Here is a 26,498-nt window from a genome sequence, read left to right on the forward strand (position 1 = left end):
CCCGGCCCTTTGCGAGTGTTGGGCGCACTGGGCAAAGGCCTGTTTCCAGTGGGCAAAGGAAGAGTGCCGTCCCAGCGACACTGAGGAAAACTGGGAGCACAGCAGCACACCATGTATCCATGCTTTGCTGAGTGTCTAGCAGATGCGGGCACTCATCAAAGTTGTGTTGGCAAAAGCCCATCCGCGGGGCTAGCATAGGACACCGCGTGTCCAGTTTTGTCAAGTGTCACCCATAGTTTTAAAAACCGGACCAGAGAAAACCAGATTCAGAGGCCGGTCCGGTTTTTTACAAACACCGGATTTTATTCATTGAGCGGTAGCCCATCTGAGTGCAAAACACCCATCGGAAAGCCAGGAATTACATCTGAAAAAGTTTCAATATCATCTAACACTAGAGCCTCCTTAGCGCACATGTGTGCAACAAAATTAACATGCCGACTAGCATAACGAAGCTCGAATCCCTAGAAACTTAATATCTCTTCTTGTATCTCCTGTAAAATGTGGTAGCTAATTGATCTATCCACTTGCCTTGCTTCCCATAGGTTCTTGGAGTTTAAACAGTCCGTCTCTATGATGATGGACTGTTACCCCTCCTTTGCAAACAGCACGGCGTCACGGCACGCCAAAAGCACCAAGCTAATAGGGTCAGTGACACCCACATAGCCGACGCATCTTGCCGACAGAAAAGCACCATCATGATCGCAAGCAACCATGCCCATGGTTCCCTTGCCATTAGCATTATCAACAAACAGCACCGTCAACGTTTAACTTTAACCATCCCATTCCTAGCACAGCCCAACGGGAGGATAGAAATGCATGCATTGGATACCCTCCTTGATTACCTCGGAGTAAATATCTGAGAACGCAACAAAAACTGTGTTTTTATAAGATGATCCTTCCTGGAAAGACGTACGGCTCCTTGATTACCTCGGGAGTAAATATCTTCTTTTGTTGTTGCGGGAATCTTGGAGTAAATATCAGGTTAATTGCAGAGGCACGTGAACTGCACTCACTTACCGCCTAGATCAGTGAGTCACTGTATTTTTAGACGTTGCGTAGCAGCAAGCAAGGCACCATGGGTCAGATCTGACCAACAAAATATCTATGCCTGGATCTAGCTAGTATCTATACGCTCCCAATCCAAGCAAGAGCTTCCCAAAGGTAGTAGAGACTTGAGGGAAGAAGAAGATGTAAGCTTGCAAGAGAGGGTGAGAGTCCACCGTGCAAGCATGGCCATGGAGGCGGTGGTCTCGACTTCTTTGAGCGGCATCATGTCCTCTCTTGTGAAGTTGGTCGTCAACGAGTGGTGCGTGGAAAAGACCATGAAGGACGAGCTGACCAACCTCTACGACGAGCTTAGGAACATGGACGCTTTCCTTGAGGATGTCTCCAGCATGCCCCCGGACGAGCTTGAGTCACAGGTGAAGCTCAGGGCTCGCGAGGTCAGGGAGTTGTCTCATGCCATCGGGACACACCTCCACTCCTTCATGGCGCGCATCGAGTCAACCAAGGGCGCCCTTCTTCCTGGCATGAGCAAGGTGAACATTCAGCAAGAGATGGACAGATATGTCAAAGAAACCATGAAGAAGGTTGAGAAGGTGAGTAAACGGTATGGCCCTTATCCTTGTAAGAGTGCTCTGGAAACTAATTCATCATTGGAAGTCAGCACTCGTATGTTTGCCACGGACACCAGGGAATCTAACCATGTTGGCCTAGAAGGGGCAATTGCCGAGCTAACCAAGAAGCTGTCCAAGAGCGATCATGTCTCCATTGTCGGGATGGGGGGGATGGGCAAGACCACCCTTGCTCGAGCAGTCTATGACAAGATCAAAGGTGATTTTGATTGTGGAGCTTTTGTTCCCATCGGTCAGAGAGCCGACATGAAGAGGGTTCTGATGTACATCTTCGACGGACTTGACACGGAGATCTGTGGTCACGAACCAGACCAACACCAGCTAACCAACCAGCTGCAAAGTTTCCTGGTGGATAAGAGGTACGCATGGTTATTCCGATAATTTATCTAATATGCTTGCTAGTGATGTGGGCTGATGAAATGTTTTTATGTGTATGCGTAGTTATCCTCATTTACCATCTCTATAAACTAGTAAGAGAAACAAATTGTCTGTACATATGATCTTATCTACACATAGAAAATACATCATTACAGAAATTATGGATTAATGAATGTGTATATGTGTTCCCTTTCCTAGACATGTAATTAAATAGTGAATGAATTTTAAAGATTACATCCCATCAATCAAGTTCATATGTTAGTTAGGTGGGCTATTATTCGTCAGTGTATAATTAGTACTGTGGTACCTACATGTGGACATTAAATCCTATCTAGTACTAATTTCTAGTACGAGTTTAAAATTATATTTTGTTGCTGTATATACAAAAGTGACACGATAGATCCATTACAAAATGAACCTCTCAAATTGTGATGCTTATTATAATACCATGTTAATTAGGAAAAATCAGTAGTATAGTATAGTATATGCTCCAACACCCTTATATAAACGTCTGGTAGTACTTTACAAAGAAATAATGCACTAAGTTATTGGTAATTAATTAACTCCTGCATCACTGTATTCCTAACCCTCCTGCCTTCTCCCCTGCATTTTCAGTTTTTGTGAAGCAGATTTTTTTTTTGTCATGACCATTTATTCTAGCCTCTTGTCTTTTCTGCTGTGATTAGGTGTTTAATTGTCATCGATGATATATGGGATAAGGAAACATGGAACTTTGTTGAACGTGTTTTTAAGGGTTGTGCTGGAATTAAAATCATCACCACCACTCGTAACCGCAACATTGTCAAAGGAGTTGGTGTCATGGTGTACACAGTGAAACCACTTTCCCCTGCCAACTCGAAAGAGTTGCTCCGATCCAAAGCTCAAGTTAAAAGCCACGATGCAGAATTTGATACACTGTCAGATCAAGTTTTGCGTAAATGTGGTGGTGTGCCAATAGCTATCACTATGATAGGTGTGTTGCTTGCAGAACATCAAAGCAAAGAGTGGCATGGGGTGTATGATTCTATTGGTTTTTTTTACGTTTCACTAAGTTTGTAAAAAGATTTACCAGCGTCAGCTCATTTAAATTTAGCCGATGGATTTTACTTGACACATAACTATCAGTAGGAGAAATATAACTTACTAGCATGCAAGTATATACCATGTAGAAACTGCATACCTTTGCTGGCGCCGCTGGACTGAGTAGCTGATGTGGTCGATTGATCTGCAGATTGTGGCGTAGGAGCACCACCGAAGTCAGTAGCTGGTGTGGTGGACTGAGCGAGCTTTTTCTCCCCAACGAATTCTTGAAACTCTCCTCCAGTGTCCTGGATAGACCCTACTACTACAAAAATGAGTTGGCCATGCTGTTTACGGTGGAGGAAGAGGAGGAGTATGAGAGGGTGAGGGAGGCCGAGAGAGAGATGGAGAGGCGGAGGTTAATGAGCAAGAAGCAGAGGAGGCAGAGGGAGAAGAACAAGCAGCAGATTGTGGTGAAGGAGGAGCGCGTTGCTGATGAGCAGCAAACAAAATCTCAAACGGGGCAACTCAAAGAATGGATGGATGATGAGCTGGAATTTTTCACAGGCCACCGTAGCATCTGGGAACGCTCTAGTGGCAGCATGTCCGGACGGTGCGGCGTATCTCAACTCCTTCTTCCAAACACTTGGCGTATCTCACCAAGTCTCTTGCCCACACGCTCACCAACAAAATGGGTCGGCTGAACGCAAGCACCGTCACATTGTTGAAGTAGGGCTTGCCCTTCTTGCACGTGCATCTATGCCTCTTAAATTCTGGGATGAGGCCTTCCTTACCGCTGTGCACCTCATAAACATGTTGCCTAGTCGAGTTCTTAACTTTGAAACTCCTCTTGAAAAACTCTTTCACACTAAACCGGAGTACAACTCCCTTCGTGTCTTTGGATGTGCCTGTTGGCAAAATCTACGGCCTTACAATACCCGCAAGCTCATGTTCAGGTCCAAACAGTGTGTGTTTATTGGGTATAGTCCCCAACACAAAGGTGTAAAATGCCTCGATGTGTCCACCGGTCGCGTCTACATATCTCGTGACGTCGTCTTCGATGAGACTTGTTTTCCTTTTCGTGATCTCCACCCAAACGCCGGAGCACTTCTTCGTCAAGAAATCCTACTTCTGCCTTCACATCTTATCAATGGTGATTACGGGGAAAATAATTGCAATGCACCACTGTTGGCTAACCCTCATCCTCGTGTGCATGAGTCCTCTGGTGATGCAGGTGAAAATTCTGAAGAAAATGATGATGAAATTGTGCAAAACAGTGCAGCACATGAGGCACATTTATGTGTCCGCTCCCAGGGAGCAAATCCCCCTCGGGATCGGTGATGCAGCACCCTGGCAGCGAATCTGCTGCGGGATTCGAGCCGCTGGTGCACCGCAGCATGTCGGCACCTGCAGTTGGTGACAGCGACGGCTCCAGCCTCCCAGGCGCGGATGCGCGGTCGCCTCTGATCCGTCTCACGGGGCCAGGCGCGCCGGACGAATCTCCATCCGCCACGTGCCCTCCTCTGGCTCGGTGGCCAACCGACGCGAGCCGGTGCTACACTCGCCGACAGACGCGCCGCCCGACCGACCCTGACCTGGCTACGGGGTCCGCGGCCCCTGGCTCATCATTGCGGCGTGAAGCCGTGTCGGGGCGATCTGACCCTGGATCTTCTGCGCTTGCTTCGTCACCCGTGCGTCAACCCACAGCCACAGAGGATCCCAGCGCGTCGCTATCTCCTGTCGCTCGATCCCCTTCGGGATCTGGCGCTGCAGGAGGAGAATCTGGATCCTCTGTGCACGATGTTCCTGCTGTGTCTCCTGTGCCACGTCGGACACGACTTCAACAAGGGGTAATCAAACCTATTAATTATAAAACTATCACAAAGTTTGGTTTGGCATGCTCTGCAGGTGAACCTGCTACACTTCAATAAGCATTAGGAAATGCAACGTGGAAAAAGGCCATGGATGAAGAATTCATGGCTCTTCAGAAAAACAAAACATGGCACCTAGTTCCCCCAAAGCAAGGTAAAAATTTAATTGATTGCAAATGGGTCTTCAGGATAAAACAGAACTCTGATAGAACTATAGATCGTTACAAGCCTAGACTAGTTGCAAAAGGATTCAAGCAATGGTATGGTCACTCTCTGTTTATGGCGTGGTTGCTGCCTGAGACACCATAGACCGCAACCGCAACCTTCTCTTCTCTCGGTCGAGGATCAGGGGTCAATTACTCTCTGGACATGTATGTACTGTTGTATATTCACTTTCTCTTCATTGTCCTCTTCTTCTTTTAAGTAACACATACTTCTTTGTCCTCTGTTTCTTTTAAGTAATATATACTTCTTTGTCCTCTGGTTCTTTTAAGTACTGTTTTTCTTCCTCTTCAGCCAAACACTATAAGGATGATTTAATCTAATGATTGCAGGACTCTTATCTGCGCTTGACTGGCCCGTCTCGAGCAATTCTAGTTGGGGATTATGTTGACTTTGAAGTTGAACTAAAAGTACGTGATGGAGATGATGAGCACAATGATACACAATTGATGTGTGTTAGCGAGCGGTATAAAGAAGCAGACGGCGACGGTGAGCAACCTTTACTCTTCGATAGCCCATTCTGTACTGCAGAGTTGAGGTTTGAGAGCGTTCCTATGACCGTCCAGCTCACTGTATTGTCCGTTCGTGTTGTTGGAGGGGAGTTCCCTTTTAGCTCTGGGGGTCAGGTTGCTTGTATTGTTTCTGGCCGTGAGAGGGTTGTGCTGTTTGATTCTACTGAAAAAATTACTAGAGAAGACGAAGTAGTTTTGGATGGTTATGTTCCTTTGTCAAGAAACGCCGTTTCAGTAGAGTTTGAAAAAGGAGTGACTGTTGAGGTAACAGCCTATGCTGATTCTGGTTCTGTCTCTGATAATGTCCACTTCCCTTCCAAGTGGTGCAACATTAGTCAGGATAGATGTTTCATCTGTGGTTCTGAGGTGGAGATTACCGTTGCATGGTCCCGGGTTGTGAGAGACAAGATGGAGATGTTGTTGGAGGGATACGCTACCCAGGTGTAGTGTGCTATCTGTAATCAGGAGTGGTAATTGTATGTCGGCAAGTAGCATGTATCAACTATATATATTATTTTGTATGTTGCCAAGTGGCATGTATCGACTCTATATTTTGTATGTCGGTAAGTAGTATGTATGAAGTCTATATTATATTATTTGACTCTTATGTGTTAATGAGCAGTCGTGTTGTGTGAAATATTCAGGAACTAGCCTTGAAAGCCAAGTTAGGATGGTCTTGAGTTTGCAAGTCACAGCCCAAACAAAGTAATTGAGAGTCTATTAACAAGTTGGGATGCAATCCAGATAGATTCTGCAACTGAAGTTGTATAGAATTTCCTTTTCACATAAGAGGTTGGTGACAGGACTAAACTGCCTGTCCGCACCACCCACCTAATGACGGACCCTCGCGCCGCCACAGGTGGTGAAGGCAGCATCCTCTACCAAATCCACACAACCAAAGTGCCCAAACAACAGTGGGGCAAAAATAAAAATCTCTCAACCAGGACAAAGCCGAGGCATGCTCTGTTCACTGACAAACTTCTCTCGCGGTTCTGTTATCCAGCTCATCCTCTGACTTCTTTTTAGCTATTTTCCAAGCAGTGTACATACAATGAGTGTCACTTTTGTTAATTTCTACCAAATCTGCACAGACTTTTGGAGTAAGTGAGGTCCAAAATACACGGATCCTCTCAGTTATAGGTTGTTGTACATTTCAAAACCGGCATAGTCAAATCACATAACGTATTTGTCATTCTAGGTTTACTTTACATTCCTGCTTATATAGCTAACTATGGGAAGTGGCCAAGGTTTCGTTCCTTGGCTCCTCAGGGGCTGTTGGGAGAAAGTACAGCCGACGAGCATGATTGCGCACCAAATTGCATTCATTGAGGATCGGTTTTTAGAAAGAAATAGAGGAGAAACGTAGAGGGCAGAAAACATAGTCCAGAATGGTCGGTCTTACTTTATGGTTGCCAGCAACATTCAACTTCACTGCAGTGGTTGATTGGATCACGTGGAAGATGGACAAGTTAAGGCCAAAGGCAAGCACCCTTGAGTCTAGGATGATAATCAGCACAGACAAGGTCAAGTCATGTGTGCAGAGTCAGTATCATGGCGGCAAAGGGTGCCATGTTAATGTTGCAGATAAGAAAAACACATAATAAATTATCTTACCGAGTCAAGAGATTAAAAGATTGAATTTGGCAGTAACATTACAGCAATAACTAAATCTTTTGACCCTCGAACTCGAAAGGAAACTAATAATTTTAGAAAGAAAGACAATCCTATAAAATGCTTTAACATTGTATATGCCAGACCACACCAGCCGCTAAAGCACCCGTGCATGTACCTGTCAAATGTGCACCCATGAAGAAGGACTGCCAACGTAGACATGGCGAGGCAGCCAACCATGGTAGAATAGAAACCAAAACTGTTGGAACTAAGCCCTGTCAGTATCCCACCACTCAAAATGCTTGCTCCAAACTAACCACTGCAGAACAACTGCATCACACTGAATCAGAAAAGATGTTATAGGCAGCAACACCACAACCCTACTACTTATTTTTTACAGGAAACATGTGGTAGTAAGAAGCGCACGATGATGCCATGGTACATGTGGTTGCAGGAGTGAAGGAGGCCGGAGTGTCATTTCCAAGCACAATGTTCTTGTAGAACGCAAAATGGCATGGGGGAAATCCTCTTCCAATGGTCCTTGGACTCGACTTGATCAATGGCTTCGCTTTGAGCATGCAGATTGCACCGTAAGCTCCGATGGAAGATCGTATGAAGTTGACACAAGACACCATCTGGGGAAACTTGGAATTCAGCTTCTGCAGAAAATAGGGTTACACATTACTCTCCACTCCAAAAAGGAGTTTATCACAAACGATAACATAAACAGAAGCATGTAGTGGTGGTCATTATTGTCATCACATATGGTTCATCCAGAGTAAACCAAGTCAAAGTTGGAGAGAAGGAAACATAGTCCAGGATGATCTTACTTGAAGATTGCCAGTAACATTGAAGGGCACCCTGTGGTTGAACAGATCACGTCGAAGATGGAGAAGTTGAGCACCCCTGAGCCGAGGATGATAATCAGCATAGAAAAGATGGGGTCGTGAGTGTAGAACAAGTTGATTACAACGCCTCCTTCGAGCAATATTGCTGGTAGAGCTAGTATCATGGTGGCAAAGGGTGACATATAGTACACTGTTAAATAATGCTGCAGAATAAGATAACACATAATGAATCATCTTACCAAGGCAAGGACTTACAAGATTGAAGGGGCACTATTGCCAAATCACAGCGGAACACGTTGAATTACTAGAGCCACGAATGTGCGGCACAGGACCTAATCCAATGGATGTGCTATTCTTGGAAGGGTACCAACTACCAAGTAGTATAAATATAGTAAATGTTATCTCTGGTGCTATTGTTCAATTTGGGAGTTGCATCTGTTGATGAGTGGTTATACAACGGTGGCCCTTATGAGCTAATTGCTCTACACTTCTTACTTGGTGTAGCTTGTTATATGGTTCGTGAGTAGGAACTTGGTTTCTATCTGGGCATGCATCCCCGGATTGCTGTTGCATATTCAGCTCCTGATGTTGTGGCTGCTACTGCTGTTTTCTTGATTTACCGTGTTGGTCAAGGAAGCTTCTCTGATGCTTTCAACTAAATGGGAGTGCCTAATCAACAGTCAGCTATTTTTCCTTTGAGCAACAGTCGATTTTTTGTCCAGTTACTGGCATGTGTACATGTGTGTAAAAAATGCCTCCGTCCAGATTCTTGTCATCTTTTCCATTGGTTCTCTCACAGTGGAAAAACTCCCATGTTCCCCAGACCCAAAAAAAGGCTCGGCAAACTGATGGCCCGGGGCTAATGGTTTTGATCATTACGACCCAATGAAAACCTTCCAGTGCTATTTTGAACAGGCCAACACAATCAGAAAATGACTGGACAGCCTGATAGGGAGAGAGAGAGAAGCAATGACAGAAACGGAAGATTATTATCAATCAAAGAGGTAAATCCCCCCCCCCCCCCAACACATGTAGCTCCCAGCCAAAACAGAGAAAGAGAATGAGGAAAATTATGTAGGGAACGGATTTCAAAAGATAGCGTCTTAGACAAAGGAGCCTAGGAAAAAGATAAGGAAGAGATGATGTTCCTGATTGAAGACCACACACATATTGGATTCCATGGCACGCTTCAGAGCATTTACACAGCACAAAATAAAAATGGGACCATGACTCAGGACTGCTTAAAGGTTAACATGACATTTTGAACACCCAGGAAAATGAGGGCATGGACATTCTTAGGTTGAGAATGACTAGTAACTTTGGTTGCTTCTTAGGCGGAGTATGACTAGTAAAGTTCTGCTAGTCAGTCGAAGTCCAACTCCTTCTCCCTTTGCTGACTAAAGTTTGACACGCTGCAGAAGGACAAGTTCTTTTTTCCACCATAATAACAAATACTACTGGTACTTTATGCATGTTCACAATCATCTTACTAGGGGCACATGCTTTTAGCTCTGGCTTAAGTTGCTTGTATAATGTAAGGTAGGTTTCTGCTGCAGGCTAGAATAAATTGCCCCTCTGTAACCCTTCCAATACATCAATTGAAACGTCATGACAATCCAACAAGCCCGACGTTGCAATCATAATAGCATATCATGCAAACCATCCTAACGTGCACTGAAACATGCTGTTGCCAACTTGCCATTGCAACCAAACCGCCATCGTGATCAAGCACCATTTGTTTTAAGGCGCAATTTGTTTTAAGGGAACAAAGCCTAGAGGATATATATGAAATTCAATTATTTGAGGAAGCACCGTTCAAGTTCAGCCACGGCAATAATACCCATCCAGCCAAAATTATGGCACCAGTTGCCAGGTCGTAAGCATTGTATGTCATGTAGCAAGGACAGATACCTTTACTTTCTCTGGCTGGACAATTGCTCCATGCCCTTGAGGGCACACATAGAAGCGGACGCCTTTCACCCTGCAGCATCCGAGAAATCAAAGAAAAATGTTTCAAGGAGCTATTGCTTCAAAGATCAACTATTCATCACTTTCATAGTTTGAGAATGAACATACATGTGCCATCGTGCTTTCCGAGTGGCTCATTGTATTGCACTCCAACCCAAAATCCATGTCCAAGGGATTCAGCTTGGCCAACAAATTTTACAGTGCCCCTCTTGTCAGCTGGCTCAACTTCACATCCATCTCCCACCTATTGCAATTTTTAAAACATAATAAAAAAGATATTAACTTTCATTTCATGCTACAGAAGAAGAAAGCTTTCACCTGTATTTCAGATTGTCCATTTCAACAGAAAAGAGCCAATATTTACTACATACCTCTGAAAGCAGAGTACCCTGACAATAAGTTAATTATCTTGGTAGAATTTCCTACTGATTGTCAACTTAGTGAACTATACACATCTTGATAGTCATATTTTACAAGAAGAATTGCTACTGTTTTATCAAAATTCTAGTCAAACCAACGAGCTATTAGAAGGAAATATACACTGCAATACTCCGAATAGCTGCTCCAGCCAATGGTAGCAGTTTGTCAAGCTCATTTAGTCACGGGTTCATACATATTACTCAGGGTTATTTTTACAGGAGGAAATTACTGTAACCAATATGCTGGCAAACTGTACAAATTTGAAGATGCTATTACCAGCTACAGTATATCCAATAAGGCTGCTATACCCATACACAAAACATGAAGAAAAAACAGTAGCTCCAGCAGTGTTGGGGTGCTAATCGTTAATACTTAGCAACTGAGATGGGGCTTGACATCAGCAGGGTAGTTAGCAATGTTCCATTCATAATGCACATGTGTAAAGCAAATTAATTGACCTTGATGTTGGCACAATTCCTCCATTTGATTATCTGACTGGTAAAAGAGACAAGAAATTGAGTAATCAGGCTGATGAAGGGAACAAAGTAGTCCAGAACGTGAGCAACTTGATTATCATCCAATATAGGTTTTTTTACACCATCTTTTCTTTGAATTTCCAGAAGTTTGCTGCACAATTGCACAAAGTTTAGATGCTAAGATCGAGTCTACTGCAAATGATTAACAAAAATTCTTAAAGCATGTCACCATATCCATACATTTCATAGGAGTCAACAATAACATAGTTAGGGCCGTATTGCCAGTTTTTTACATTATCTCCACTATTATGTTGAACACAAATATAAGGTTTGTCTATCTGAGCTTGTGAACTAAAATAAGAAGAATTTTGAACGATCCTGTCCAAAAGAGTGGCATCAAGTTTTAACTTTCGAATGCCACAGCAAACACAGAAAATAGGAGTGAAGCTTTGAGGGGTAGATACCTTGCCAACATGTGGAGCAACAAACCATGCAAGAACAACAAAACCTAGGGCAGTAGCAACAAAAACTCCAGTACCCCCCAAACTACGCCTTGCATGTGTCCTTGCAGCCACACCACTATGCTCTACAGAATTATTACTTGGGCTAACTGGTGGTTCTTCATTGTGCCTCCGAGAGAACACCACATGTGTACCGTGAGGATTGAACCACGATTGAAAACTAAGCAAAACAAATAAAAAAAATCTGAAACTTTGCAACTTCGCTTATGACCAAATGTTTTACGTGCTGGCAATGGAAAATTTTTGTGGAGATCATTTGATTTGGCGACCAAACTTTGCAACCTTGTAAAACATTTGCTCGTAACCAATGCCACGAAGTTTCAGAATTTTTTAATATATTTTTTTACTTTTCATTGCGTGGGTGCACCAAACTTGGGTGCAGCCACTACTTTCCCATCTCACATACAGTTGATCCATGGCTGATGAACCACTTGAGTGCACATGGACAATGTGCAAGAGACAGCTCATTCTTGCAGGAACGTCCTATATCACGACATCATCTTGCCGATGCAAAGGGGCTGATTCCACATCAGTAGCGCATACGAATATCTCCCCGTCAAGGCATATAAACCCGAGAAATATTGGAGCATTGGAGCCATCCCTGATGCTTGCTGGTGGAAGCTTTGGTGGCATTATTAGTCAATCCTTGCGCACGAGGGTTCCGGAGAAGGCAGTACAATGCCTATGAAACCCAGAGTAGAATCGTCTCTGAAATAAGGTTCCACACAATGGCATGCCAGGATAAAGGCAGAAATCATTATCAGGGCCGAAGCAAGATGGTGATCCCAAGCAAGTAGGCGGTTTGATGATACCAGGCTTTCGACTGCCATTCTGTTGCACATATTGTTCCTCAAAGCTCATTTAGTAAATTAACCACACAGACACAGTGAGCTTTGAAGCTTAAAGGCACGCCTCTGTATGAGTCTGCACCTGTAAAAATGGAGAAGGAAATTACCAGTCTAGTAACTAGAGTAAGTAGTATGGTGCCAGGGCTACACAAAAGGTTAATGAGAGAAAGAAACGCCCGGTCGTCTGATTTTTCTAAAATGCAATTAGAGGTGTTGGAAAATTAAGCAGAGTGAAGTGATGGGGTCCGCCGTTGATTAGCAAGAAGGGGGAGAATACTACAGTACTACACTACACTACTGGTCAATACAGGAAGTCTGTAAACTGGTAAATCTGGGAGGGGAGGAAGTAGCTAAGCCTGGCCTGGGTGACGAATCGAGCAGCGGAACCCAAGTATAGTACCTGCAGCTTCATAGGAGACGATTCGGTGAGGAAGAGAAATCCCGTGCGGGCAGCAGGAGGGGGTCCTTTACCTAGCTTGGAGCTGGAGCTGAGCAGCAGATACTGTGGAGCGGCAGCAGCAGTCTTGATGGATGACGCCGGCGGCGGCGGGACACGGACGACGAGGAAGGGGAGGATTGGAGCAAGGCAAGAAACCAAGCAAAAAGCTCGGCGCCAGATTTTCTCCTTTCTTTTTCTTTTCCTCTTACGGGAGGAGAGGAGGAAGAACAGAGTGTTTGCTTGCTCGCTCGCTGTTTGGTGTGGGTCATACTCATACATCGCCTTTTGTTTTTAGGGAAGGGGTCACACATCGCCTGACGCGAGCTGGAGCGACCGCTCGCGTCAGGGCTTCGCAAATGGGCCGGCCCAGGTCGGTTACCGGTAAGTTCGTCTTTCCGGTTTTTTACAAATAAAATTTAAAAATTGAATTTTTAATATCTTAACACAATGTAAAAAAATTAACTTAATTCAAAATAAAAACTTTTGATAGTATATAATTGTTTTGACATTTTAAAAGTATCATGTGTTTCAAAAATATTGTGTGATATTATAAAAAGTTAGACATATATAAAATAAATGTTTCAAAAGTATATGAAAAATGTTGATAGCATACAAAAAACATCTCATGACATTTTAAAAATGTTCATACGTTTCAAAAAAAATATGTGTCATTACAAAAAAAAATTGAATCGCGTATTTGGAAAATGTTATACCTATATAAAATAATATTTTAGATGTATATGAAAAAAATCTACAATGTTTATGAAAAAATAGACATCAAACATGTATTAAAAAGTTAATCATTTTCATTAAAAATTTAATCATGTATTATGAAAAATGTTAAACATGTATAAAATTGGTCCTGATATAGAAGAAAAAAGTAGACATAAAAATATTTTTTTAAATGTTATTGTGTATTTTTAAAATGATGTCTCAAAAAATGTCTCACATGTACATAGAAAACCGAGGAACAACAATACAAACAACACGTAGGAAACAAAAAAAAGTCAATAAAAATGGTTCCAAAACCAATGAAAACCGGTGAAAAGAAAGAGAAATGAAAAAAACCAAAGAAAATCGATGATAACCAAAGAAAGAAACAAAGAAAACCAAAGAACAATAAAAGAAAAAACTTGTGAAAACTGAGAAAAAACATAGAAAAAAGAAAGAGAATAAAAAACCATGAAAATTGAGGGAAAAAAATAAAAAAAACTGTGAACAACAAAAGAAAACAGAAGTTATATGAAGAAAAAGAAAAACCCCAAGAAAACAGTTGAAAAACAAAAAGAACCAAAGAAAAAAACAAAAGGAAAAAACCAGAGCAGAACAAAGGCGTCGAGCAAACTCTTATACTTGCAAACTAGTTGGACCATGCGGTCACATGGATGCATGCAAGCAACACTGTGGGGACCAGGTGAGATTAACTGCGTTTGAGATTTCTAAAACGAACACAAACTTTTCTAAAGTAGCTTGAAGACATAATCTTTCCTAATAAAGAAGGCTGTCACGGATCGCTAGCGGGCCAACAGCCACTAGCTTGACGCGTCCAAATTTGGATCTAGCTGGGACTGTTTCCTCAGACTCTGGATCCAGTGAGAGCACCTATTAGACGCTCTTTGCGTCCAATAACGCGCTGCTGCACAGCGTGACCCACGACTGGGCCGGCCCACGAGCAGGAAACGAAAGAGAGCGCGACATAAAAAAATGAACTAGGCGCTGGCAGGTATCGAACTTGCAACTTTTGATTCACAACGTGTGCAACTAGCCACGGCAGTTTCCGCTATAAGCGAAGTGCGATTTGTTTCTTAATCTCACTAAAGCGGCACCCTAAAAACAATATTTACAAAATTTTGAACGTTTCTTGAAAATTTAGGAAAACAATTGCCAAAAATTTTTATTCCGCATATTTTTTGAAAATCATGAAATCTTGAACATTGTTTGATTTGTAATTTATTTCCACAAAAAATAAATATCATAGCTATTGGTCCCCGTTTCATCACTACTTTTTTCTTATCAAACTTGTTTTTTATTTTATTTTTTGTCATGCATGCCTCCTTTTTAATTTTTTCATTCATGTCCGCTTTTTCTTATCCTTACATATAGGAGAATAGCGCAACATCTCATCTTTATCGGATCTCCTCTGCATTTTCTATTTTATTTATTTTATAGCGAACATCCCATCTTTATTGGGTCCTTTTATTTATTGACATGCATGTCCTTATTTATTGCGTGTCTCTAACAAATTTATCTTCAATCTGATGTCCAATCCTGATTTTCCTGAGGTGTTCATCCCATATCTGAATCAGTACCAGTATGAAAAAAAGACGGATAAATGCATTGTTGATTAACATTGCAGCCTAGATAGTAATTTTTTAAATTATTAACAGGTAAATTAACATCATATTTAGATTCTACATAATTTTCTAATCAAATTCCATATATAATATGTTAAATATGGAGTTACGGTGCGGGTTTAAAAGTTAGATATATGTAAAATAAATGTTTCAAATGTATATGAAAAATGTTGATAGCATACAAAAAAAATCTCATGACATTTTCAAAATGTTCATACGTTTCAAAAAAATGTATGTGTCATTATAAAAAATTGAATCGTGTATTTGGAAAATGTTATACCTATATAAAATAACTTTTTAGATGTATATTAAAAAATCTACAATGTTTATGAAGAAATAGACATCAAACATGTATTAAAAAAGTAATCATTTTCACTAAAAATGTAATCATGTATTATGAAAATGTTAAACATGTATAAAATTGGTCTTGATATAGAAGAAAAAAGTAGACATAAAAATATTTTTTTAAATTTTATTGTGTATTTTAAAAATGATGTCTCAAAAAATGTCTCACATGTACATAGAAAACCGACGAACAACGATACAAACAACACGTAGGAAACAAAAAAAAGTCAATAAAAATGGTCCCAAAACCAATGAAAACCAGTGAATAGAAAGAGAAATGAACAAAACCAAAGAAAATCGATGATAACCAAAGAAAGAAACAAAGAAAACCGAAGAAGAATAAAATAAAAAACTTGTGAAAACTGAGAAAAAACATAGAAAAAAGAAAGAGAATAAAAAACCATGAAAATTGAGGAAAAAACTGTGAAAAACAAAAGAAAACTGAAATTATACGAAGAAAATGAAAAACCCCAAGAAAACAGTTGAAAAACAAAAAGAACCAAAGAAAAAACAAAAGTAAAAAACCAGAGAAGAACAAAGGCGTCGAGCAAACTCTTATGCATGCAAACTAGTTGGACCATGCAGTCACATGGATGCATGCAAGCAGCACTGTGGGGACCAGGTGAGATTAACTGCGTTTGAGATTTCTAAAACGGACACAAACTTTTCTAAAGTAGCAGGAAGACATAATCTTTCCTAATGAAGAAGGCTTTCACAGATCGCTAGCGGGCCAACAGCCACCAGCTCGATGCGTCCAAATTTGAATCTAGTTGGGATTGTCTCCCCATACTGTGGATGCAGTGAGAGCACCTATTAGACGCTCTTTGCGTCCAATAGCGCGCTGCCGCACAGCATGACCCACGACTAGGCCGGCCCACGAACAGGAAATGAAAGAGAACGCGACATAAAAAAACAGAGTAGGCGCTGACAGGTATCGAACTCGCAACTTTTGATTCACAACGTGTGCAGCTAGCCACGGCAGTTTCCGCTATAAGCGAAGCGCGATTTGTTTCTTAATCTCACTAAAGCAGCACCCTAAAAACAATACTTACAAAATTTCAAACGTTTCTTGAAAATTTAGGAAAAAAATTGCCAATTTTTTTATTCCGCATATTTTTTGAAAATCGTGAAATCCTAAACATTATTTGATTTGTGATTTTTTTCCACAAAAAATAAATGTCATAGCTATTGGTCCCCGTTTCATCACTATTTATTTCTTATCAAACTTGTTTTTTTTTTGTCATGCATGCCTCCTTTTTACTTTTTTCATGTATGTCCTCCTTTTCTTCTTCTTACATATAAGAGAATAGCGCAACATCTCATCTTTATCGGATCTTCTCTGCATTTTCTCTTTTATTTATTTTATAGCGAACATCCCATCTTTATTGGGTCCTTTTATTTATCGGATCTCCTCTGCATATTTTTTGAAAATCATGAAATCCGGAACATTATTTGATTTGCGAATTTTTTTCAGAAAAAGAAAACAATTTTCGAAATTCCAAAAAAAAATTAGAAATCATGAACATATTTTCAAATCCTTGAACATATTTTAATTCACAAATAACTTTTATATCTATGAACATCTTTTAATCTATGAACAATTTTAGAAAATGAGAACTTTTTTTGGAAAACACAAACAAACTTTGAAAAATTAGAACAAATTTTGAAATTCTAAACCAAATTTTTAAAAATGAAAACAAAAATTAACATTCTGAAAAAAAAAATGAAAGCACAAACAAAATTTTAAACAACAAGTTTTTTGAAAATGTGAAGAGTTTTTGAAATTTAGAACATTTATTGAAATTGTGAACAAATTTTGAAACTCTGAACATTTTGTGAAAACCTGAAGAAAACATGAACATTTTAGGAAATGCAAGAACTTTCTTAATACACTAAAATATTTTGAATGTGTTAACATTTTTTTGGTAACACAGACAATCTTTTAAAAGATAGAACACATTTTTAAATTCCCAAACTTTTTTTTTGAATTTTTGAACTAAATTGCGAAATGGGAACATTTATTAAAATTAAGAAACATATTTTCGATATGTGAACTAAATTTTGAAACGAGAATATCTTTTGAAATTTGCTAACTTTTTCGGATTTTATGAACCAATTGTTTCATAATGTAACATTTTCTTAATTCCCAGAAATTTTTATGGATTTGTGATTTTTTTATATCCCAACTTTTGTGGAAAAGAAAAAAAGAAAACAAAAATGACAGAAAAAGAAAGACAGGAAAAGAAAAAAAGAAAAAGAAAGAAGGAAAAAAGAAAGAAACAGAAACAGAAAAAATGAAAAAAAAACCATACAAGGAACCTTCTAAACGGTTCCCAAAACCGGGAATCTTCTAGGACTTTCACAAAATCGGAACTCCCAAGCGATTCGAACAATGGGAGATGGGCGGGCCCGTGTGGTCGCGCACCTGTGCGCCCAACACTTTGACGCAGTTCCGTGCAAGAGTGTGGTAGATCGAGGGCCTACTCATGTAGCCCAATTGTTGTAGCCCAATTCTCTGTTAGAGATAATCACGATTAAAAAAAAGGAAGTCGAGTCCGGCATGGACTTTTAGTTGTGGCGGAGTCTGCTGCGTATAGGTTGAATTAATAGTAGCTATATATACTTACGTGGTTCGCCTCGCCACATGGGGTATGACAGATGAATTTCTCTTAAATCTGAATTAGTGTCAAAAATATCAAACTTAGGGATAAAAACTGGAATTCCCTTTATATTTATTTATTACTTATTTGAAGAACCAACGTTTATAGTAAACTTTTATATTTATTTATAACTTATTTTTACAAATATTAATTAGAGATTATACTTTGTACAACTTTATTGGTCATAATTAATGAGATGATAATATTGCTAAATATTAATTATATTATTTCCCGCAAAATAATATTAGTTGTATTATTATGATACAATTGTAATGTCCATCGTTCAAAAATGTGCATGCACTCTATTTAATTTGAACCAGATTTGCAATAGAAGTTAAATTAGTGTTTTTTGGGCACAATGCATCGTGTAGAAATATTGAAAACCAATCCTCATATATACGTTTGTGAGCATCCTCAAATATCTTTGTAGAGTTCTCAAAATCATGTGCTCCCAATAATGTCCTCATAGTGGTTTCTAGTCAACGTTTAGGTATATGTAGAATGAAAAGACTAGAGTTCATAAAATATTTCTATGAGCTTTTCACCGAATTGTAAGTATGCTGCTCTTTATCCTTATTATTCTTGTGTCAAATGTGTATCGGATGTTATAGCAGATAAAATAATCCATTGGTACATGTATGTGCAATGTACTTGGTAGAAAAGTAGAATCACTTAAGCCAAGTTAGCCTTCTATACAACTTGCAGAGCATTTGTCCAAGAGAGTCCCTCACTACCCTCAGTTTGTCTCTCTTTGCATACTCGGCATTCCACGAGTTATGAAAATGCAAGAACTGATATTAAATCTCGTCGTTAACTGAACTCTGAATAGAAAAATTAAGAAGAAGAAAACTATTCAAAGTAAAGAGACTCAGTAGGCGCTACCCCCCATGGAGGTCCGCCAATTAAAGCACATCATTTTGTTTGTTCGCGGGGGGGGGGGGGGGGGGGGGGGGGGGCGTTATCCTGATGATCTATGCCTCAGCCTTTGTTGCATCAGCTGGGTATGCCTCTTGGTCCTCTAAACCATTCAGAGAACTCCTTCTGGGTTGTGCCACACCCAGCGCGCCCCCTACCTCTGCCACTTCTGAAACCTCTGCCTGCTTCTGGACCTCGGCCTGGTCCTCTTTTTGAATACCAAAGCTGAGGGGGGGGGGGGGTGAATGTCATTCCGCACTCTTTGTACAAATGCTGGCTGCAAATAGCGCAACAGTCAGTTAGTCTTTCGTATACGACACTGAAAATCTCCCTCTTCTGCTTCATGACAATCATACAGCGTTTTCCAGAGGTTTTGTGACATCAACCTTGACCCGCACCAAAATGTTTCCTTCGAAGTCATGGGATTCCTGCTCCACATAGATGAACTCACCCACCATGGCAACCAGGTATTTGATCAGGCGATAAAACTTCTGGAAGAACATGGATCCGGATCAATCTTGATCAGCCCAATCATCGACGGTTTAGTATATCCATCATACAGCTCAATGACTACTGCTTTACCCTTGAAGGTCCAGGGTCGTTCCTCCAACACTCTTTCTTAATCACCAAGGCATGAGAATTGAAGAGCGTATAGATTGTCATTGTTAGAGTTGTGTCGAATATTATTGTACGAGGTAGGTTACAGTTGGACATGGTTCTGAATTGTGTGTAGACAGTGTAGGTGTTGTGTCCTAATAGGACACTTGTATCCTATGCCTCTCATATCTAGTGAGGGTAGACACACGATGTAACCTATGCCAACATAATAACATAGGAACGCAGGGGAAGTCAGCAGCATGTGCCGGCGTCCAGGGCATAGGAACGCAAGGGAAGCCGACAGTATGTGCCGGCGTCAATGGCGACCAGGTGCGGTATTGTAGAGGTATCATGGGGAGGAGCGCCCATAGTCAAGCCTTGGGGATGTAGCCATATCGATGAAAATCATTAACAAATCTCGGTGACGTGCTTGTGTGATTGCTTGGTCCTCGGATGATCGACGGTATGCCTCAGATTTATTCTAACAAGTGATATCATGAGCTAGGTTATTCACGAGGCCGTGTTGTGTTGACTTAGAGGAAGGATCGATTCTGTGATGCAGCAGGTTGCGGCATTGTTCTCAGCGTGATCAAGAGAAGCAATCAGGAAACGGGTGCAAGCGGCTGCGTCGTTAGACTAGTCACAATTGGTAGTAACTTAGAATAGTAACATGCTAATGTTACTAGTGTATGTTACCACCTCTATAGTGGGGAGTAACATATGTGTGGTGTCATGCAACACTTCATTTATTAGGTTGTAGACCCATCTTATCTTGGTATGTGTGATGTTACAATAACTAGCTATGTTACCACATGCCCCTCTTTCCTTATTAAAACTTACCACATCATATATTTTGTCTAGAGGTGTGTGATGTTACCATCTATGTTATTTTCACAGTGGGTAGTCTCACGGCAGGACAGGCGAACCTTTGGTGATTTGGGCAAGGCGTCGTGTGCCGGATCGAATTGTCTCAGCGGCAGCGACTCGTATCAACGTGGATGACTGACCGTATCCGATTAGAAGCTTGTGAGGCACCGGTGCTGGAAGCCTGGGATAGGTTCTCTCCGGCATACGCGTGAAAGTGTGGTGGCCCAAGGTCCTTGGCGCGCTGCAGGGCAGGTGGCCCATGAGGGCAGCGCGGGGCGTGGCCACGCACATCGCGGCTAGCTCAAGGAGCCGTGACGAGGCTAGATGCATGCGTGCGAGCTAGCAAGCCGGGACTGGTTTGAGGAAAAGAAATAATTTGCAACATGTGGTATTTGACGTTAGCATGGACAGCAATTGGATTGAATAAAGGAGCATTGTGAGTTGTGGCGGCACACTTGTGTAGTCACGAGAGCTTGCATGGAAGCAGTTTTTTGATGCATTGCTAATTGCGTACGGTGTTTTACCAGGAGTTTAGCAGACTGGCAATGTGCATATAAGGTTCAGAGGAGCCTGGAAGTGCGTCATGAAGATCATGTATACACAGGGCGCCAAGACATGCACGGACGTGCAAGCGGTCCTGGTGCAGGTTGGCGCATGATTGCAGTCGAATATGTTCGGTTGGGTTGGACTAGACAGTCTGACGGATCGACGTAAGTCGGTTGGTACAGAAGACGGTGGTGAGCAGTGATGGTGATCGACTTCTGGGCATGGAAACACGTAGCGCATGCCCGAGTGCTTGTGTGGCTTCGACAAGACTATGGTGCGGGGTTGATTCAAGTTGGTGTACACACGGAGCTTGATGTCGACGAGGCGCAGGGGTAGATCGATCATCTACCATGGAGTCATGTTGAAGGTGGATCTAGATTGAGGGGCTATGGTGTAAGGATCCAAAGAATCGAAGCCTATTCAGCGGGGAAAAAGCGAGGGACACGTAATTCGGACTGAAGCCCGGTGGTCTGATGAAAACGTGAAACTCGTTATTGGTCGGCAATGACCGATGGTACTCTGCAGTGGGGGTTGAGTCGTGTGGGTTCGCGACCCTTGAGACTTGACCGTGACAGCTAAGAATCGACGCGGTAATTGCGGCGAGGCATGCGGTGCGCACAGGACACAGCGACGGGCCAAGACACTGGTGGTCAAACCTGTGGTCAGACAAAGTGTGCAGGGGTGCTGAAGCAGTGTTGATGAGTACTAGATTCAAGTTGGTGACTGGGTCTATCGGTACTAGCTGATGGACAGGAGTTGACCATGGGGAATCTGAGAAAGTAGCGGAAAGTCTGAAATTGTCAATGGCTAAGTGAGTACATGGCCGTATATTCTGTGGTGTTCTGTGCACATGGCAAAGTGCGGATGACAAGAACAGAAGGAGGCAGAGTGCTATAGGTGTGGGACATGTCAGAGACTATCCGGTAAAAGGGTGGGACAACTGTGCATTTGACTCAGGGTGACATAGGGCGACGGTGAAATTTCTTCATGTTTCAGACAGACGGTCATGAAAGAGCGGTGACGTTGAGTTCAAATAACTCTTATATGTGGCTTCCAATATGTGAGTTGTTCACTTTCACGCAGACAGTGATCGGTGTATGATGGCATTGAATGGATACTCCGGAAGTTGGGAGCACAACGTAGAGTAACGAGGAACTTAATTTTGCTCGAGTGTTGACCGTGAAGAAGACGAGAAGGAATTACAATTGCAGGTGGAGTCACGTGGAGTCTGGGAGTAGCAGCGGTGCTCATGGCGTATTTAAAGTCCAATGTACATGGAGGTTCGACGCATTGATGAATCCAAGGTGGTCGAGAATATTCGACATGCTGGAGTTTGTTAGAGTTGTGTTGAATATTAATGTACAAAGTAGGTTACAGTTGGACTTGATTTTGGACTGTGTGTAGCTACGGTAGGAGTTGTGTCCTAATAGGACATTTGTATCCTAGGCCTCTCATATATAGCAAGGGTAGACACATGATGTAACCTATGCCAACATAATAGCATAGGAAGACAAGGGGAGCCGGCGGCATGTGCCGGCGTCCAGGGCGACTGGGTACGGTATTGTAGCGATATCATGGGGAAGGGAGTGTCCATAGTCAAACCTCGGGATGTAGCCATATCGATGAACCTTGTCAACAAATTTCAGTGTCGTGCTTATGTGATTGCTTGGTCCTCGAATGACTGATAGTATGTCTCAAATTTATTCTGACAATCATTGAGCCGGAATTTTACCTCCTGCACCAAATCCCAAGCTGCAGGGGCCGAAATTGAGCGGCCGAAATTTTACCTCACGCATGTTCCAGTAAAACAAGTAGGGGCTGTAGGGTTCGTGTACACGGGCAATTGCCATCCACCGAGCCGCATCTTCTAGGAGATCGCTTTCATCAACCACCACATCCACTAGGTCATCCATTTAAGACCTAATTCCTTCATCATGGCCTCCTTGTCGTTGATCGGCGGGTCCGTGCCCCTGCTGACTGAGAGGCGTCCATCACATCTCTTGCCCGTAGAAGAGATTGTTTCGCCGGCGGGAAATCCCGAGCAGCGAGTCTGAAGACGTCGGCTACCAGCGGCAGCAGGAGTGGGTAGGGGAGCGATGTTCTCCACGATCGTTGCGAAGTGCCGTCGGGGGGGAGGACAAACCTTAACGAGAGGTGAACTGGAACGTGAATCTAGCTAGGTCTTCTCCAAGGGGAGGGGACGGTGACACTGAATTCTTTCCTCAGAGACGTATCTAGTAGCCCAATTTGTGCTTCTCGTGCAAGAATAGATTGAGGGCATGTGTATGTTCATAGGAATGAGTGTACGCGCGTATATATAAATGCATGCGTCTGTGTTGTGTCTTAAAAAAATTCAGAGTCCGGAAGTTCTAAAATAAGGGAAATAGAGTCCGGCATGGACTTGTAGTTGTGGCCGAATCGATTGCGTATAGGTTAAATAGCTACTACTATATATACTTCTACGTGGTTCCCTGTAAACCCCGATCGAAATAAACTGATAGGTCACAGATGCGACCGTCGACTTGTGTGTTCGATCGAACAAGCCGGCCGCTAGTTGCTTCGTACAAATAGCGGCGGCCGGTGGGTCGATCTTGTCCGAGATGGACTCCGGGAAAGATCAAACTGATGAGTTATCGACGCTGATAGAGGACATCATCTCGCTGGAGAGGGAGCGCAAAGACTTGCTTGGGTCCCTTACTCCCACGATTTCTCGCTGGGAGGATATCCTCTCTGGAACAACATGGAAGGGATTCATGGCCGACAACACAATGTCCGTCCCTGTACACAAGAAGAAGACGGACTCGCCGCAGGTTAGAGACGACGAGAAACAACTCGTCGATTCCATCCTCCAAGACACGGAGGACCTGGGCCACCGGCTGCTATCCATGTCACAATATCTCTGGATTTCCCATGCCCGCGTCTCCTTGTACACGGCCGATGAGCTGGTTACCACAACATCCAGATTAAAGAAAATCTCCAAGGATTTCTACAAGGCTACCGAGGAGGCGGCAGAGGAGAAGAGAAAGGAAGATAAGGAGAGGGATAGGATCAGGAAGAAGGATGGAGAGAGGGATCAGACGATGCTGACCCACGAATTCTTGCGTCTCTCCTCCAGTGTCCTGGCTAGACCCAACCTTTACAAGAATGAGTTGGCGATGATGTTTACGGTAGAGGATGAGGAGGAGTATGAGAGGGTGATGGAGGCGGAGAGGGAGATGGAGAGGCAGAGGGAGAACTGCAGGCGGCGAAGAAGAAAGAAGAGGCCCCCGAAGAAGCCTCCGATTGTGGAGGTGGAGCACGCTGCTGACGAGCAGGAAACGAAATCACAAACGGAGCAACTCAAAGAGTGGATGGATGATGAGCTGGAATTTTTCGCAGGCCACCGTAGCATCTGGGAACGCTCTAGTGGCAGCAAGTCCGGACGGTGCGGCGGCTTCGAAGATAAAAGTAAGTAAAACATGCATGCTGCAGCTTAGCTTACTCAACTTCTTTTCCTTGGTCCGTTTGCTCTATTCATGTCTCAAGAAATTTCTGCATATCACTAATTTCCTCCCTTGGAAGTGAATTGATTGTCTTTGCTTAATTTGTTTTGCAGCCACATTGAGTCCTATGCAGTTTACGCATTGCATACCCGGTATCATCCCGCCCCGTGCCGCTGTCACTGGGAGCACATTGCAGATCTACTCCTTCAAAATTGTTGAACTAAGTGATGACCTCAAATGGCCACTCAGGGTGTATGGTGTGGTCGCTGCCCGAGACACCGTGGACCGCAACCGCAACCTTCTCTTCGCTCGGTCAAGGATTATGTGCCAAGTACTCACTCAAGATGTATGTACCATTGTATATTGAGTTTATTATCTTCATTGTCAAATATTTCTTTCATGTAATATATACTTCGTTGTCCTCTGTTTCCTTTAAGTAATACGAGTATATACTTCTTTGTCCTCTGTTTCTTTCAAATACTACTTTTCTTCTTCTTTAGCTAAATATAATGATGATCTAATGATTGCAGGACTCTTATCTGCGCTTGACTGGCCCTTCTCGTGCAATTCTAGCTGTGGACTATGTTGACTTTGAAGTCGAACTAAAAGTACGTGATGGAGATGATGAGCTCAATGATACACAGTTGATGTGTGCCGTCAACCGTTATGATGGCAACCGTTATGATGAAGCAGATGACAACGGTGAGCATCGACCTTTACCGTTCGATAGTCCCTTCTGTAGGGCAGAGTTGAGGTTTGAGAGGCTTCTTACAACGGTTCAAGCCACTATTTTATCCGTTCGTTTTATTGGAGGGGAGTTTCCTTTCAAATTCGGAGGCCAGGTTGCCTGTGTTATTGATGGCACACGTGAGAAGGTTGTTTTGTTTCATTCCATTGAAAAAATTTCTAAAGAACATGAAGTAGGTCCAGATGGTTATGTTCCTTTGTCAAGGAATGTCGTTTCGGTAGAAATTAGAGGAGGGTTGGATGTTGTGGTAGAAGCCTACAGGCGTTCTGGCTCTACATCTGGTCATTCCTACTTCCCTTCCAAGTATTGCAACACAAGTCAGGGTAGATTTTTTGTCTGCGGTTCTGAGGTGGAGATTACCGTTGCTTGGTCCCGGCTTGTGGGGGACAAGATGGCGATGTTGATTGAGGGATACACTACTCAGATGTAGTGTGCTATCTGCGATCAGGATGTGGTATTTGTATGTTGGCAAGTAGCATGTATCAGCTCCATATTATGTTATCCAACTCTATCAACTCTATATTATGTTATTTGACTTGTGTGTTAATGAGCAGAAGCAGTTGTGTTGTGTGAAATATTTGTCAAATAGTCTTGAAAGCCAAGTTTGCTTGTACTGGCATTATGTTTACTTATTGTGTGCCATCGCAAATATTCGGCTCAGCTGCTTAATAGAAGTATGTAAGATTGGGATGTCCTACATTTAATTTCCCACCTAGTAGCATTGATGCATTGTTTGTGAATAGTGTCCTTCACAAATCGTAGATCGTACGCTTTCCCAAGGAAGAAATACAAGGTAGAGGGTCCAGTGTCGAGTCCCCCACTGTTAGGATGGTCTCGAGTTTGCAAGTCACAGCCCAAACAAAAAAATTGAGAGTCAATTAACAAGTTGGGATGCAATCCAGATAGATTATGCAACTGTAGTCGTATAGTGTTTCCTTTTCTTTTCTTTTCACATGACGAGGTTGGTGACAGGACTAAACTGCCCTTGTATTAGTAACAAGAAGATATCCACTCGCCGTGCACCCATTGTTCAATCGATCAATGGAAACTTCAAGTTCGCCATATCCAATCGCCCGGTCGTCGTTGCCAATCACATTTGCAGCCGGGTGCACTGCAACCTGTCCACACCACCCACCCGATGACCATCGCCACACTCTTTTTACGGTACATTAAAATGATATAAGTCATCCATTTCCAGTAACTCAATGGATTAGAT

General features: G+C 42.4%; 1 protein-coding gene and 1 pseudogene across 1 annotated transcript; one reads left to right on the plus strand and one right to left on the minus strand.

The window, feature by feature from the left end:
• Positions 1-10,921: 10,921 nt before the first annotated feature.
• Positions 10,922-12,402, minus strand: LOC147987979 (uncharacterized; annotated as a pseudogene).
• An 11,250-nt stretch (positions 12,403-23,652) lies between these two features.
• LOC125534615 (uncharacterized) lies at positions 23,653-25,712 on the plus strand. The gene is made up of 3 exons (XM_087540482.1): positions 23,653-24,499; positions 24,648-24,880; positions 25,065-25,712. The coding sequence occupies exons 1-3, from the start codon at positions 23,653-23,655 to the stop codon at positions 25,710-25,712; spliced, it is 1,728 nt and encodes a 575-aa protein (XP_087396608.1).
• Positions 25,713-26,498: the final 786 nt, after the last annotated feature.

Source organism: Triticum urartu, chromosome 2A, assembly GCF_056163025.1.
Source record: "Triticum urartu cultivar PI428250 chromosome 2A, HENAU_Tu73, whole genome shotgun sequence".
NCBI lineage: Eukaryota > Viridiplantae > Streptophyta > Magnoliopsida > Poales > Poaceae > Triticum > Triticum urartu.